This window comes from Pisolithus orientalis (genome assembly GCF_024613125.1).
Source record: "Pisolithus orientalis strain OTSU chromosome Unknown F5J12scaffold_95, whole genome shotgun sequence".
NCBI lineage: Eukaryota > Fungi > Basidiomycota > Agaricomycetes > Boletales > Pisolithaceae > Pisolithus > Pisolithus orientalis.
Window position 1 is genome coordinate 70,228 of NW_026260876.1, and position 16,605 is coordinate 86,832.

General features: G+C 50.3%; 5 protein-coding genes across 5 annotated transcripts; 2 read left to right on the top strand and 3 right to left on the bottom strand.

Annotated features, from left to right (window-relative positions):
* Window positions 1–2,992: 2,992 nt before the first annotated feature.
* Window positions 2,993–4,618, bottom strand: F5J12DRAFT_868564 (thymidylate synthase/dCMP hydroxymethylase domain-containing protein). Its single transcript, XM_051747082.1, has 3 exons — window positions 3,872–4,618; window positions 3,205–3,818; window positions 2,993–3,150 (listed from the first exon to the last, which is right to left on the bottom strand). The coding sequence occupies exons 1-2, from the start codon at window positions 4,376–4,378 to the stop codon at window positions 3,384–3,386; spliced, it is 942 nt and encodes a 313-aa protein (XP_051594477.1). The 5' UTR covers window positions 4,379–4,618; the 3' UTR covers window positions 2,993–3,150; window positions 3,205–3,383.
* An 865-nt stretch (window positions 4,619–5,483) lies between these two features.
* Window positions 5,484–7,762, bottom strand: F5J12DRAFT_973776 (MFS general substrate transporter; the record flags this gene model as incomplete). The annotated part of the gene is made up of 8 exons (XM_051750134.1): window positions 5,484–6,145; window positions 6,208–6,249; window positions 6,309–6,478; window positions 6,537–6,650; window positions 6,710–7,163; window positions 7,218–7,456; window positions 7,513–7,600; window positions 7,671–7,762. The coding sequence occupies 8 exons, from the start codon at window positions 7,760–7,762 to the stop codon at window positions 5,887–5,889; spliced, it is 1,458 nt and encodes a 485-aa protein (XP_051594478.1). The 3' UTR covers window positions 5,484–5,886.
* A 452-nt stretch (window positions 7,763–8,214) lies between these two features.
* On the top strand, window positions 8,215–10,116 carry F5J12DRAFT_973780 (uncharacterized protein; the record flags this gene model as incomplete). The annotated part of the gene is made up of 3 exons (XM_051750135.1): window positions 8,215–8,377; window positions 8,430–8,543; window positions 8,604–10,116. Exons 1-3 carry the CDS (start codon window positions 8,307–8,309, stop codon window positions 10,114–10,116), a joined length of 1,698 nt encoding a protein of 565 aa, XP_051594479.1. The 5' UTR covers window positions 8,215–8,306.
* Window positions 10,117–11,038: 922 nt separating this feature from the next.
* Window positions 11,039–11,873, top strand: F5J12DRAFT_748887 (uncharacterized protein; the record flags this gene model as incomplete). Its single annotated transcript, XM_051742099.1, has 3 exons — window positions 11,039–11,204; window positions 11,265–11,301; window positions 11,361–11,873. A coding segment is annotated over exon 3 (492 nt), but the record flags the coding sequence as incomplete, so codon positions are not given.
* A 3,140-nt stretch (window positions 11,874–15,013) lies between these two features.
* Window positions 15,014–16,209, bottom strand: F5J12DRAFT_916179 (uncharacterized protein; the record flags this gene model as incomplete). The annotated part of the gene is made up of 5 exons (XM_051749190.1): window positions 15,014–15,066; window positions 15,119–15,511; window positions 15,562–15,636; window positions 15,692–16,021; window positions 16,087–16,209. The coding sequence occupies 4 exons, from the start codon at window positions 16,207–16,209 to the stop codon at window positions 15,356–15,358; spliced, it is 684 nt and encodes a 227-aa protein (XP_051594481.1). The 3' UTR covers window positions 15,014–15,066; window positions 15,119–15,355.
* Window positions 16,210–16,605: the final 396 nt, after the last annotated feature.

Sequence of the window (16,605 nt, forward strand, 5' to 3'; positions counted from 1 at the left end):
AGCCTCAAGCCAAAATAGAATTTTTTTCACTTCCCACAAGGGCCTTTACCCACTCTGCAATAGTCAAGTCAAATCTAGTGTTCTCCAGATGTTGCGACCAGAATTGACAAGCATAAGATAGATGGGGTGGAATGTTCTTGCTGATTCTCTCCGATAAATCAGCAACCTCTGCATTGCTCAAGTACGAACTTTCCAGTCCACAAATGTTGAACCGAAGGTCACCATGAAGGATTTGCAATGTGGCAATAGCAAGGTTATATGGGCAAGAGATGTCAATGAAGTAGGCTCCACTCCGTGAATGATCAGTTAGGAAGTCATAAAAGGACGCATGGAGGGGTCGAACGGGAGAGGAGGGATCTGTAATGCCCCCAAGTACTGGGGACATGAACTCGAGGATGACGACAACATCGTAGTGGTCCTGCTTGTTTGGGAAATGTCTGCGCACATGATTCAAGGCCGCCATAGGTAGAGGTTCAAGCGTCATTACAACTTGGCCCATCACCGAGTGGTATCGTTGAAGAGCTTTCTTCGATTTGGAGATAGCATTCTCCAGGATCGCCAGGTACGTGGTATCCAAGAGTGTTCGTCCCTCTTCGGACTGGAGAGTGATCACCTCATCATAGCGTTCCTGTACAGTTGTTCCAGCTCGGTTTGACTTGATGAAATCACAGGCTAGACGAGCCCATTCAAATAGACAATCCGCCTTCTGGGAGACTCTCTGAACTTCAGCGTCCCTGATGTTTGGAAGGTGTCCAAGTTGCTTGGAAACATACAGTCGGATATCGCGTTCTGTCCACTCTGCAAAAACATCGTCCAAAGAGGTTGCCCTCACATGCGGAGCAGCTCTCAACGCATGTCCAATGTCTGGCAACGGGCGGGATGTTACGAAGACACGGAAGTTATGAGGGAGCTCATCCGCTCGTGATGCAAGCACAGACAAGATGTGGCTCCGTGATCCTTCCGCGCCACTCTCGTCCAGCGCGTCGACCACCACGACCATACTTCCAATGATAGTACTCGACGCCTTCGACAACGGCTCTAATATCAGCTTCTCCCACTGCAACGTGACGTCAGATGTGGTCTTGAGGGAATGGTCCTTGGCAACTGCATCGGCCAGAGCCCGCCGGAATGCGGGATCGCGGTCTGCCAGATCGCGTGCAATGGTGGTAAATATCTTTTCCTCGCGACGCTCGGCTTGCCTATCACGGGCGAAGCAAAAGCACGACCCGAACCCTCCAGTATCTTTGAGCCACAGGGAGATGGTATGCGCGATGGCAGACTTCCCTCTCCCGGCCTGCCCATGCAGCCAGAAAATACGCGGAGTACCTTCATCAGTGTTATGGATCCAGTTAACGATCTCCGTGAGAATCTCAGTTCTGGTGCCGTCCAAACATCTCTTCGTCTTATTGACACTCGCACCTCCCGCATAAGCCATGCCTTCTAGGCTCAGATCCTCAAGTACGTGGTGCACGTTGGTGTGAATATCCCGGACCGCAAGGTCGCGATACTGTTGCATCAAGTCGTTCAGCAACTTGACGTAACCATCAGTCGTGGTCTGCGTCTCCGACATTATGTTCTTTCCTAGTCTCCTCCCTGAGAAGAATTTGAGTCAGATTTGCGATAAAAGGTGTAACCAACGTACAGAAATTTTTCGTCTCCGAGTAATTCTTGATGAATCGGGCCGCATCGCTAATCACCTGTGCAATCTTCCCCAAAGTTTCCTTCATACTATCGATGTTCCGAATGGTATCGTCCTCCAGAAGGAATCCATAGACGGTTCTGACTGTATCAAGGAGGCCGAATACCTCCCTGTCCAGGTTAGCTTGATTGAGAAGCGACTACAGAGGAATGTGTGAGGTGCGCAGCGCATACAACCGGGGCGTGAACACGTACCTGAGCAGTAGCGGTTAAGATTCCCAGCGCAATCTGGGCATAGGGGTGAACCTGCAGCCTTACATCAGAGTATGTGAGTATATGTAGGGCAATGAGCGTACATTGGCGATACTAGTAACGACGGAGTTAAATGTTTTGAGAGGCTGGAGATACGTGTTGCTGAGGTTTTGGATGCTGGCGGCCGCAGTATCAGCCTGTGCAACAAGCTCGATGGCTAATTGGCCAGTGCCTGGTATGGGCGCCATACGATCCAGGGCCTGTTGAGCAGCGTCGACTTCACTGCCTACCAATGCCGAGGCCGGACTGAGCGTGGTACTGGCGGGGTCAACAGCACCATCGCCGGTGTCGCCGGATGGCCCGACTACAGTATTGACATCATGCGCAGCCGGCACGGGCACTGTTTCTGAGTCGTGGGCTGGCCTTTGCATCTGTCCAACACGATTGTTACTCAGGGCCATCGCAACAATGGGATGAGGTAGATCACACACATCCTGAGTTGGGGTCGCCTGGGTTTGTTCTCTTTGCTGCTGAGCACCCCCACTGGCGCCTGTGTCAGCAGTCTGTGCTGCGATGGAGCCTTGGTTCGACCGACGGAAGATGTGCCTCAAACTTGCGAGCGGTGTCGGCGTTCCAACATTCGGGGCTACACCACCTTGTGGCTGTTTCTTGGTGAATCAGTGACTACAATCGCCTGCAGGCAAATGAACTCCTTACGGAAACAGGGTTGGATGGAGAGCCAGACGGCTTTCTGCATCTAAAAATTCGGCGAGCCATTGAGAAACCAGTATGTGTTTCGTTCAAACTTTTCTGGATGAGGTCGACGTTGAAAATGAAGTTGCAATAAGCGCGCGGAAATGCTGTAGACACGTTGCAAACTACTGTGTCATTATTGACACAAGGACCGGCAGCAGGATAGCCAACTCTAGCACTCACGCACTCGGCTCTGGAGCAGGGATGATGTAGATTATCGAACTAATAGGGGACTCAACAACAAGTGATGTGGATTTCAGTATTGTAACACTTCTCCCCCTGGGTGCTCGGATCCATCTTATCAGACCGAGATATTTGGTCACCGTCATCTTTGCAGCGCACGCAATCTCGCTGGGATTCAGTTGCATCGTATGTCTTCTTTTATTATCCGAGTGTGCTACTAATAATATGTAGATATCAGAAAGGTGGGCGAAATCGCTATTGGGCATGAAGAAGCTCGAAGCTGTTAAGCTCGGAACATCCGAGCGTATTCAGGACGCACACACAGTGAATTGTTTGAGTTGAAATGAACAATACTGAATATGCTTATCGACGTCATAGTTGGCTGCCATTCATTGCCTGATAGTTCGAGACTGATTGAGACAAAACCTGCCGTCACAGTACTCATACACGACAGCATTCCGGGGCAAGAACGGTCCCTTGTACTACACATCTAAAGTACACGGCTCGAAGTAAATACGTGTACAGGGGGTATCCAAGAATTACAACAGTAGTTGTTGTTACACGCTCATCTTCATCGGTATCACTTCATGTGACTGGTAACCTTCAACGACGAAATCACTCTCCGCCTCCTTAGCACTATACTTCAACTGTTCGAGGTCTCGTAAGCTCTCCAATTCCTTCTTGAACCGCAGTTTCGGGAAGGGCTTAGGATGACGCTCCACCTGCTTCTCGAGCGCTTCCACGTGGTTCTTGTACACGTGCGCATCGCCGAGCTGGATGATCAGTTCGTGGGCTTCGGTATTGGTGACTTGTGCGACTAGGTGTGTGAGCAGAGCGTACGATGCGATGTTGAAGGGTATGCCCAGTCCGAGGTCAGCGGAACGCTGATACATTAGACAAGACAAGCGATTTTTTGAGGAGGCGTTGGGGGTGATATGGACGTAGAATTGGCACATCATATGGCAGGGAGGCAACGCCATCAGTGGTATAGCTTTCAAAGAGAGTGAGTCTGAGCGGGATGTAGAAGGCACCGTCCATAATTACCAGCTGGATTCCAAGCGCTGAGAATGATGCGGCGGTCCGTGGGTGTCTCCACGATCTTCCTTATGCACTCCTGCAGTTGATCTACCCCTTGTCCCGCATAATCTGTCTTGCAGTCTACATACTCCGCGCCAAAGTGTCTCCATTGGAATCCATAGACCGGACCCAGATCACCCTCCTCTCGATGACCAAGACCACGCTTCTCGAGGAACTCCTTCGAACCATTCCCGTTCCATATCTTGACGCCCTTGGCGTCGAGAACTTTCGCATCCGTGTCCCCACGTATGAACCATAGCAGCTCCTCAGCAATACCCTTCACAAATATTTTCTTAGTGGTAAGAAGTGGAAATGTCCCGTCTCTGAGGGAGAAGCGCAGCGAAGGTGGAGCAAAGATGGACAGTGTGCCAGTACCGGTCCTGTCGTCTCGACACTCCCCATTCTCGATGACGCGTCGAACGAGATTCAGGTATTGGTATTCTTCGTGGTCGCCATCTGCACACGCGGTGGTCATGGTAGTGATTGAAGGGCCAAACGATTTAAAACGCGTCGATACGCGCTGGTGATGGAGTGACAGGCTGGCACGTGACCTTCGTCACGTCGGTGAACCTGTCTTCTCCCTTTTCAGGGTGCACTGTTATCTGAAGCGTCTGGAATGTTGATGCTTCTAGTAAATTCATGCGGCTCTATACCAAGGTGCCATAGAACCTGCACTCATCTGGGAAACAGCTACGCGACGCGGCTGTTAACAGCTCTTCCGCACTTGAGCGAGCTCTCTCATTGGCCAACAAGTGTCTTAGCGAGTCTTACGACAAGTCACTTCCAAACGGAGGCAGGTATAACCTGCTCACTCCCTCGGGTAGTTTTGCAGATGCTCCTTGACTCAGTGGCACATTAAAACTTCGGAGGTCGGCCCGTTAGACCAGGAACAGCTTCGCAGTCTGTCCTCGTACCCTGGCAAGGCTAACACTAGTTCAAAGTGAAGGATTATGCTCCACGCCCACACCCACAAAGCTGCAGGTATCGCTCGCAGGTTTGAGTACAAGTCTCGATGTGGACAAGTCGTTGCGTACGTTACTGGTGCGGATGATAAGCGGCTTCACGGGCACTTTATCGTGCGATATTGTATGGATGGTAGGCCCTGTGAAGGGGTACATCCGTGGGTCACGAAACGAAACAAAGCAACCACACACTCCGCGACCGGCTCACCTAGGCTCGTTCCCAATATGGATGTGAAAAGGTGCAACTGTACGTTCAACTGTCGGTCGTGGATTTGGTAGCAAAACTAAATTTGGAGCCGAGAGAGAAATTTCTGGAGGTGAGTACCGGAACCGGAAGACCCCAGTGTTTGCAAAACGACTGCAGTGGTTACTTCCTGGTCTATATTGTATTCGCCCCGAGCCGATCAGTACAAAGAGAGCATGTCGTCTTGGTTTGCAGAATCTAGTGGAGTTGGCCGCAGTACGAGAGCAGGTTGAGACGTTGAGGATCATAGGTGATTTCCAATGTGACTTTATTCTCTCACACGCCGCGCTCAAAGATCCCCGCCGAGGCCCGAGGAAGAAACGCTGAATAAGTTTTGCGCACCACTCATATGCAAGGGTCGTTATCTTGTAGTAGCAATGCAATCGTGAAGGGGGAGTCTCCGAGTGCTATTGTAGAGAAGTCCACGATGTGCATATAGCACGAGCTATCGCCTGTGATCTAATAGGCACCATTACTGGATCGTAAGTAGGAAGAATTGACTTTTGATTTTACGGTTCAGCATTCAATACTCCCTCACTTTTCAACGGAAGAGGCGGCATCGTCATCCGGAACACACTCTGTCCGCTACCATCCCCAGAGTCGGCTTTACCGTAAATCTTCCCTGGGAAAGATGTCACGGGTCGCCACGACACTCAAGCTATTCCAGCCCCAGGTTCGATCCAGCCGAGTAAAATTTCACTGTACTTCACAGGTATGGTCCGAAAGAGAACATATATTCCCCAGCCAACGAGCGAGTATACCCACGCGCACGCATCATTACACCTTCCCCCTCCAAGCTTTCCACAACCACAACGTCGCAACGAACGCGAGCGCCGCAGCAACCCCACTCACCTCAAACGTTGCGCGCCAACACCGTACGCCCATGCACACGCCCCCGTCGGCCGGGGTATGTTCCACAGCGACGAACGCATACAGGTAAGAGAAGACAGATGTACCGAGGAAGGGAGCGTAAATGAGGATGCCGTAGTTGCGTCCGAGATTGTGGATACCCCATATGGAAGAGACCAGAGAGGGTCTGTGAAAAGCGAAGTGATATCAAGTAGAAGCCCCTGGAGGGAAGGGAAGTGATGGACGTACAGAATGGTGAAGGCGCAACCATATGCGATGCCTGCTCCAATACTGCAAGGTATTAGGTTTTTGTATGCAAGACCAGTATATGAAGAAGGTCGATATCTCACCTCAGTGCCCACAGGGCAGCTTGGGAACGGATACCGACGACCGTCCACAAGCACGTACATACGAGGACGGACGACGAGAAGGCAAGGAATACGAGACGGCTAACGAAGTGCTTCCTGAGTGTACCTCGCGAGCTAGGGTTGCGGATGCGATGGGACAGGAGAAACGAAGTCTGCAAGAGGTCCTACGACAAAACGAGAAACCGTATTCGCGATGGATATAGATCTGACTTGCGTAGAGGTGGCAAGGTCGCCAGAGGGTATGCCATCGAGGGCTGTTGTCGGAAAGTATCGTGAAGGCAAGGAGAGCACTATTGTGCCGATGTTGGAAATGACCATCTCACACTGCATGGGAGAAAAAGTGAGGTGGAGAATTATGATGCGTGTTGCGTGTGTGGACATACCGAACCAAGGATGACAAATACTATGAAGGCGAGTATCCAAAAGTTGAAATCCTTGAGCATATCAAGGGCAGACTGTGATCGGAGGTCTTCATCCGTAGCAGGCGTTACATCGAATGATGCGGCGGAGCTCGTCTTGGGTAGCAACGAAGTGCACTCGTCTGCCAATTCGGCTGGATCCTCGGTATCGGTATCGAACGGTTTTGATAGACATTCTTCCACTGGAGGTTGAACATGCATTGTAAACGCGCCGACTAGGTGGACGAATCCGGAAAGGAGTGCGAGAAATCGCAAGAACTGAGTGACGTCGAGGCCGGTATCAGGACGAGAGAAATAACGGGTGGCGAGGATAGACAGAAACGTGGGCGATAGTCCAAATAGAGCGGCACTCGTCCCAGTAGCCAATCCGATATAGTGAGGGAAATTCTTGGAGGCAGTAACCACGGCCGATAAGAATCTTTGTCGGTCGTCAGCAATATCTTGTCATGACGGGAAAAGAAACGATACCCACGAGCATACGGTACCTGCGGCGCAGATAAGGAAATAGAAGGCGAGTCTGCGGTACGATGAATCACTGGACGTGACGATATCAACTGGTGTCAAGGCTATCTCCCGAGCGAAGAGCCCGAAACCAGTCGAGAACAGGACAGCAGAGGCGAGGGAACATATCCACGGGCCATAATAGTCGATGGCCTTGCCAGCGAATGCCGCGAACAGGTACTGACCCGCCATTCCGCTGTATGCATAAAACTGAGCAAGACGGAAGGAGAGTGACAATGAATGAACATCAATTACGCGAGGGCTACCGTGGTCAGCTGTGGTTGTGTCAGTTTGAGTTGGGTGACGAGTGTGGGGGCTATGAGCGGGAAGCAGATTATCCCCCCAGCGCATAGACTGCCCATGATATATCGTATTCCGCGTCATGAGCGTCATCGCGAGCACGGCTGAGTCGTGCATGACTCACGTATTTGCGGCAATGGAGACACAAGCCAGTGCCAGCTTGACACGGCGCAGGTAGGGCGAGCCATTGGGGCGTTGTTTCATGGGGGACGACATGGAAGTGCTGGATCCCGGGTCTCTTCGAAGACGGTGCTTATGTTCTGCATGCGGGTGACATGCGGAGAGAAGTGGCGCTCGAGTTGTGGCTCACCCGGGGTAATCAATACCCGGTATCGATTGTGGTACTACAAAAGCGGTACCTCACTTCTAAGATTTTACTAATGAATTACTCTCCTAAGGTGGTATTCCCGTACTCTATGCATGTAATGGAAGCCTTATCAACAAGGGCAGCGCCTCCTCTTGGAGTGTGCCATCCTTGGAGCATTGGTCTCTTGTAGAAGGTCTGGCCCCGAGGGTACGGATATTCCCAACGGTATCCAGGAACCCGCTTTGCGGCGGGTGCATTATTTCATATCCTCAAGAACACCTGAAGGCTTCTTTCACGGCTTTAATAAGCTGGCTGTTGGGCCAAGAGTCAAACCGTGGGTCGACGAGGCGCTTAAGGCTGGTCATTTCGGGACAACCGTACCAGGTAGTCGGTGAGGTCGCATGTTGCTTATCCAGTCGATCTCGTGCATGCGGTCTGCGATGTGGAATATTGATGCGGTGGGTCTTTGAGTCAAGCACTTTGACACGAACAGTGGCGTCGAACGCAAAAGGCTTACATAACCTGCACGTAGGGGTTTTGCCAGGACTCTCCCCTAACTAACTAGCTGTTGTGTAGTCGAAGCCCAACTCGCAATCAAGCGTCTTCTGCAAACTTTGTCTCTCTGGTCCCTCCTCTTCATACTTTCGAGGGTAACTTTATTCTTACCGCTAGATTGCATACTCGAATCCGGTAACCATTCTTCATGCAATAATTTGATTGTATATTTACTTGTGGATCCTTCCCCTCCAGGGAAGAACCGAAACACATAACGCTCCACGTGCCATTCCGAAGAAGCTGTTTTCCTGCGATGGACGAAATCGCTCAGGCACGTGCTGAACTGGCACGACTGGAAAGCGCAGTGAGGAGTCGTCTTGACGAGATGTTGGCTGCCCGCAAAGCCGTTGAAGTGCAGAGAGCTCAGATCAAAGAGTTTAACAGCCAACGGCCCTCAACAATTCACCGTCTTTCTGACGAGCTCCTCGTGCAGATATTTGGTTTTGCGATGGTTTGTCGCGAAAATAGGATGTTCACTGATCATGTCAGGCTCGATCAATGGCGGAGAAACCTGGCTAGCGTCTCGCGACATTGGAGAGAGGTGATCCTGATCACACCAATTCTCTGGCGCGATATCTACCTGACATCACGACAAGACCAATGTGCGTTGGAGTCGCAGCTGAAGAGGAGTCAAGGAGTACTTCTTGACGTCACGATTAGAACAGATATGGCGAATTACTCTACTATTGTTCCGTTACTGCGGCATCTTTGTCCAACCACAAACCGCTGGCGTAGCCTGCACATCTATAACGGCCCCTCCAACATTCTAAATTTTAGCGCCATCCTTCACGAGTTGAGCAAGCTGGAATTCCCTGCCCTTGCAGACATTTACATCCAGATGTATCACCCGAAATCGATCTACCTTGTCCTGCAATGTCCTTTACCAAGTGCACCTGCTCTCAAGCATCTGACACTCCAAAGTTTTGTCTCAGCTAGCCCACTCGAGACTCCCGAGCTGGAATTTAAATATTTCGATATACTTCCGTTGTTACTCTTTCGGACTTCCAGCGCCTCGTTAATTACGCTCTCCCTCGCTGGCTGTGCTGATGTCTGGATGCTTGGGCGGAACACCATCCACTTCCCGCTTCTTGAGGAACTCACGCTCAACAACCTGTGTACTGCACCGTTTTTGGAAGCCATCATAGCACCTAAGCTTGAACGCTTTCGCCTCATGGATCACAAATGTCAGTGGGAAGCGTTCAGTCTGTTTGGGTCGAAATTCAGCAAGGTCTACCATCTTGATCTTACGATCAATGGGAAATCAATTTCAGCAGACGTTCTCAATGGCATCGCTTTCTGTCAGGCATTTCCTAACACACGCCATGCAGAGTTCTCGAGCATCAAAGACCTCCATCCTCTCGTCACACCTATCTCATCGCCCGGAAAGTTTGCGGGGTCACAAATTCCAGCAAACAGCTGGGCAAGCCTCGAATCATTGCGGATATTCATACCAAAGGACTTTCGAAACCACATTGAAAAATTTGATCAGCTCACGCAATGGCTGGAAATGCGACAGGAGTCTGGCTTGCCAAAGTTGCACGTCAAGTTCACAGGCAATCCAAACGTCCCGCTGAATCCCACAGATTTATCCCTCCTTTTTAGCAAGGTACAAAACCGCTGCATTCTGGAATACTGCTTACCGCTGTCCCTCCGTCCAATTGATTCCATGAGGAGCAAGCGGGGTGAAGAATTCCTTGGAATTTGGTAAATTGATCGCTCTGCTTCGCGAATCATTGTGTTAAGAGTAAATTTTTCAATATATTTTGCTCGCAGTATGTAGACCCTACCTTTGTATGTTGCAGATAACGTGGAATTTTGTAGTGGTGGTGAATGTTGAGCTATCGTTGACTCGGACTCGTTCGCACATACACATATGTACCCTTCATGTATCGCATATGTGGAAGGGGGGAGGCAGCTTAGAAACGTTGCAATCTCCCTAGTTTCTGCAACAACTGCCGCACTGTTCTATAATGGAGACTTTGGACTTTGATATGGCAATTATTTTCAGTGCGCGATATGGTGTGTGTTTGGGCTGGGAAGTATTCCGGTCATTCGCCGCTTCGAAGCTCACGATACAGGCTCCGAAAAGGCGATGTTTCTTTCAAGTTCGAAGACCAAAGGTTGATTTCTAGATTGAAAGCACTGAAGAAAATTTCCACTGTTAAATGGAAATGGTCTCCCCGTATTTGCGCAGTGACAAGTTTTCAGGTGGTGCCTTCGTATACGTCTAGTCGCAGGCCCCTTGAGTCCTTACGGGACAAGGGCCACCGGATCCACTGGAGTGCTACGAGGAGTGGTTTCCTTTAGGTGCGATTTCGCAGTTCGAAGGACACAGGCGAGCACCTGCGAAAGTCGAAGCGGAGAATGACAACGTTCACCACAACATCGCTAATCGCAAATAAGAACTCGAGGACTGACAACTTCAAAAAATGTGCAGAGCTGGTCACTGGAACAGTATGTGGACTCGACGTGCGAGTACTGGTTCATTCTCGTCACACCGCCATTATTTACACAAACTGCTGTAAATCACACATCTGTTAACGCAGTACTTTAGGGTTCAAATACATAGATCTGCTAAAAGGAGAAGAATGAACTGCTGTCACTAGGAGACTCTAATACTCAGCGGAAGACCTCATTTAGTAGTATGACTCGATCGCTTCCAACCCCCTTTTCTACTGGTTTAAAACAGCACAACTTACGCCACCAACCATCACACATTGTCTCTCCGGGCCCTCCCACTCCTACTGTCGGTAGTAAGTGAAACAAGTTCTTAACACCTTTGACTGTCATACACAGGTAGGTTGGATGCCCGGTTCCCCCTGGTGATCGTTCTTCATGTGCTGATTCTCACTTAAGGATCCTTCTCCTCCAAGGGAGAAGCAGAACGCGGAAGGTCTCACCACTATTAAACTCCCCATTCCACTTTCCCGTCTGAAGAACTAGAAACCACAGCGACGGCAACGTCAGCCCACTATGGGTGAACTCAATCGGCATGCTGAGCTAGCACGACTGGAAAGCATAGAGCAGAGTTGTATAGGCCGTTTCTTTGTTGCCCTTGGAGCCATGGACACCCAGAGAATGCAGCTTGAAGAGCTTATCAAGAAGCGGGACCCTGGCCCCGCCATTCACCGTCTTCCTGTTGAGCTTCTTGTGCTGATATTCTGCTTCACAATTGTTTGTCCATATTATGCGGGGACATATAAACTTGACATTGAAATTGGTTATCGGAGGAGAAGTCTGGCTATTGTCTCGCGACGTTGGAGAGATGTGATCTTGGATACTCCTATTCTCTGGCAGGACATCTGTCTGGCATCACCACAAGATCGACACACACTGGTGTTGCAGTTGAAGAGGAGTCAAGGTTTGCTTCTCGACGTCACGATCACAAATAAATTGGCAGATTACTCCACTACTGATGAGTTGCTGCACCATCTCCGTCCAACCACGAACCGCTGGCGTAGCCTCTACATCTGTGACAGTGACAGCTATCCAAGTACAAATTCCATCATTCACGAGTTGAGCAAGTTGGAATTTCCTTCCCTTGTAGACATTCACGCCGAAATGTATCCTCTCGACTTGGAGTATCTTGGTCTGCAGAATCTCTTACCACGTGCATCTGCTCTCAAACATCTAAAGTTCGAAGAACTTTCCCCAGCCGATGATTTTTTGATAGCTAACCCACTCGAAACTCTGGAACTGACGTTTGCATCGGATGATATGCCTCGGTGGATCCTGTCGCGGATCCCCAACTTCTCATTAATCACGCTCTGCCTTCAAGGTGATGCTTACGACTGGGTGCTCGAGCCAAACAGTATCCACTTCCCACTTCTTGAGAAACTTGCGCTGGACATTCCGGATCCCGACCAATTTTTGGAAGCCATCTCAGCACCGAAACTTCAGCGCCTTGAGCTCACGGCTTACGGGTGCCAGTGGGAAGCCTTCAGTCGGTCTAGGTCGAAATTCAGCACTGTCTACCATCTTATTCTTGATTTTGGGGGATCGATTCCAGTTGACCCTCTAGCTCTCTGTTGGGTATTTCCTAACACTCACCATGCAGAGTTCATATACATGGCAGACCTCCTTTCCCTCATTGTGCCTATGTCATCCCCCGGAAATCCCTCAGGGTCACAAACTCCAGCAGACAACTGGGCGAGCCTTGAAACATTGTCGGTACTCAATTCAGCCTGGGACTTAAACCACATGGAAGAATTTAATCTACTTGTGCAATGGCTACAAATACGACACGGGCTTGGTTTCCCCAAGTTGCATATCAAGTTCAAAGGCAACTCTCAGAATCCAGAAGATTTATCTACCATTTGCAGGTAAATTACAAGACTGCTGCATTCTGGAACATTGCCTATCATTGTCCTTCGGCCAATATTACACCATGGCGGGTAAACGAAGTGAAGAAGTCTTCAGAATTTGGTAATTATCACTCTGCTTCGTGAATCATTTTTCTCATGTTAAGAGTAAACCTTCGACAGATTTTGCCTACAATTGACCCTAGTCCGGTAAGCCGTCAATGGTATCTCCTACTACCAAGTAATGTGGAGTTTTGCAAGGGTGGCAAATGGCTTTTTTTTCGCTTGGGCTATCACTGATGACTCGCTCGCACGTACAAATGGGTACCCTCCCCCACACCCTAGAAGAATGTAATTCCAACGTTATAGGATTAGTACTGTCAAAATTGATGCGTGGAGGTCAGTGCAGTCGTTGGTCACCAAGCAGTCTGGATGTTTTCGTTGGGTGTAGAGTCGGTTTATGTCCACGAGACAAAGCCTCATAAATACCAGTTGCGGCAGCAGAAGACGATTCGCCAGTGAAACGTTTTAAAGTCGTGAATCTACTCAAAGTAGGGACAGGTGTAAGTCCGTTGTTTCCACAAAACATGTACCGCAGGTTGTAAATCCCCAAATACAAGCAAGGGTTATACCGCCCTGGACCGAGTTTCTTGCTAATATCCTACCTGTTCTGACAACACATCTCCACTAAAACCAAGTGTATGCCGACCGAGCGAAAAGGCAGAATAGAGGCGGTCACTCAATAAACCAACTCCGTAGAGCGGCGGAGGTGGATCTGGAGGAAACATGAACAAGAATACTAGGCGGGTGGTGGAGGTGTCCTAGGACAGCCGCCATTGAAAGAGCGACAGGAAAAGAAGAAAAGAGATGATACAACTTATCTTCGTACTTCTCATGGAACTGCGGCAAGTGCGGGAGGTATGTATTCTAGCGCCGATCGAGTGTAATCGACCTTCACTGAGGCCTAATGAGACACCCCTTCCGAACAGAAAATGGCAGGCAAGACCGTTCTGCCCGACCCCTCCGTGATGCAGGATATTAGGCCAACAACGCACCTCGCTGTAGATCCTTATGAGTGCTTTGACTTGCACTTTTTTTCCCACGTTCTGCTATTATGGAACATGGTCACACACCAAGGTACGTAGAAGTCGTCGGCTCGGACAGCGTGCCACAGGGGTTCAACTTATGCACTTGAAGAACACTTTGTGCGATATGCTGTCTGTGTATTAGCCTACCAGAGAACAGTGCTGCAAATCGTTTACCGGAGCCAATACAGTCTCTGGCACACTTCCTCCTCTCTATCTCGTGCTGTTAAGTAATGGTAAGCAGGATACCTATGGATCTCGAGAAACTGATATGAGTACAGTCCTCAGAACTGATGGCTTTATCTACCCACTGAGGACCTGTCCAAGTTTCCATGCTACAGAACGACGAATAGGTGAATGGGTGTGACATCCATCCCCGGCAATGAACACGGTACCAGAGTGCGAGAACAGAGGGACGAGTGTATGATGTAGCAGCAGGCCTTCACGAGGAAGCCAATTGAAACCTGTTCCTCAGGCGTCTGAGGTCTGAAATAAGCAGTGCAAATATTCACTTGTACATTCCTGGACGCTGTCAGGTCAGGTCTGCAAACTCATTGTGACGACCGATCATATAAGTATAGTTCACATGTCGAAATTACTGATAGGTACAGCTACTCAACCGTGGCGGCCGACATGTTGCCGACCATCATTTAAATGGACAAACCGGATGTGCTTTGACAAGCTCACCGGCAGAACCTCAGTCGTGCACTCGGGCTATCAACATATTACCACCCCCTTCGGTCCAACGTACTCCTTAACTCTGTGGAAATGGCGGAAATGCTCAGGGACATCGTCACATCTTATTGGCTGCAAATAGCCCCCACTATTATGCCGCCACCATTGACAATCTTGCATCGGACAGTTACTGAATTGACGCCGGCGGGGGGATTTCTTGGATTTCGGGAGTGCCTCAGTAGCAGGTATGGAGAAGTGGGTGCTGTGTGAAATTTGGTGTGCAAGCGTGTCGGCTTCGAAAGGGTGTTAACATTGTCGGACTATATGCCGTGCACAGGACACAGTACATGCAATGTGCAGGACACATACCGCATTGGGACCACTCTGCTGCAAATTGATGCCATCATAGGATCCCGGGAGTGCATCCCGCCCTACCAACTTTGAAAGACATTAACATTTGCTAGCACACGCAATGTACAGGACACATACCTCACGTCTCGCTGCAGGCCCGAAGACCTCCGTGTCTGCAAAACCGCTAGGACCACTCTGCTACAAAAAACTGTTATGAAATCTCGGGAGCACATCCCCCCTTGTCGACTTTGAAAGATGTTAATGTTTGCCGGTGCACTGCGGTGTACAGGACACATACCACATTGGGACCACTCTGCTGCAAATTGACGCGATCATAGGGTCCTGTGAACGTATCCTGCTCTGTCAACGTTGCGGTGCTTGCGGCGCGATAGCCTCGTCAGGTAGATTTGACGTGCCCGATTGCGAGATAGAAGAGTGACCTGCATCCTCCAGGAACGTTGTGAAGAGACGGCTCAGATGGTCGTCGGCCAACGGAACCGAGTCCTCGGCAGCGGTACGGAACAATGTGGAGGCATCAGAGTTCCCTCCACCTTGATAAGTCTGCGGCAGTATCGGTAGACAATCCAAAGAAGTCCGTTTCAAACGAGTCGAAATCTGGTATCCGCGATCGATCGACTTCTACGTCGTCTGCTTGGAAGGGCGAGCAAGAAAGAACCACAGCCACAGCGGGCTAGAGTGGAGTGTGTTAAGTGGGCGACCTATGACAAAGAAGACGAATACCTTGTCTCCGGCTGCATCACATTCATTATCGACCTTATGCACCATTTGGGCCTCCAGCAACATTCCTATACATGTCTGCAGAGGATCGGCACGCATATCACAAGGTAGTATGAGGACTCCTACCTCATACGTTGCCGCTAGCGTGGAAGGTGCGCTCTGTGTTTCTTGTGGTTGGGGTATCTCGAAAGGCTAGCCGAATGATAAGTGAAATGGCACCGGTTGATACGGCGGATACGAATGGCGACGAGGGTGGTCGTATACATGAGAGTAAGCTGGGCAGTACGTAGGAGGCCACGGACGAACTGGGTCTCCGGGCGGGAACGCGGGGATAGGGTTGTGGTGGCTGAGAGTCGTGGTACGCCCAGTCCTGTTCGAAGTCCCGAGTGACCGAAGACATCGAGGAAAGAACCAGTGAAATGAGGATCGACTGCCAGGGTCGGGGGAGGATGGCGAGTTCTGGCTGCGTGTCCGGTAGAAATAACGTGCGATGGAAAGAAGAATTACGGCGAGAACGACGAGGCAGACGATTGCCAACACGTTGAGTGGAGCATCTGGGCGGCCCTGTGAACGCTTGACATGACGAAGAATAGCCGAGCGAGCGTTGAATGGGGATCTGGCTGGGGGAACAGGCATTAGGGTAGGGGACATTGTGGGCGAAGAAGGAAACTGGGCGGACGGCGGAAGATAGGGGGATAGCTTTATATATGTACCGTCCCTGTCAGCCTCCAGGGTCAGCGCCGTCAGCCATGCATGCGAGCTTGCGGGGGCAATAACACATTCCGACACAGGCTTTCATGCTAAGGGACTGCACCCTCAGCTTCTAAGATACACGCGCAGGGAGGAAAAGATACTTGGACTGATCTTGGGTATCCATACGACATACGGTGACAATTAGCTTCATGTCGCGAAAGAACTGGCTAAACGTACCTGGAAGCGGGCCGCGGCCCGACGGCGACACAGTCGTCGGTGAGGAAATAGGGACCGGCCAGCATTACTTCCCAGCTGTCCGACTTGAGTATTTTATGTACAGCAGGCGCACTAATC

Excerpts from the sequence above, each read along its gene's own strand:
- F5J12DRAFT_868564 (XM_051747082.1), bottom strand. The coding sequence starts at position 4,378 with ATGACCACCGCGTGTGCAGATGGCGACCACGAAGAATACCAATACCTG. Across the intron at positions 3,819-3,871 it reads TCAGCGCTTGGAATCCAGCT|GCTATACCACTGATGGCGTT; the intron begins GGTAATTATGGA and ends CTCTCTTTGAAA.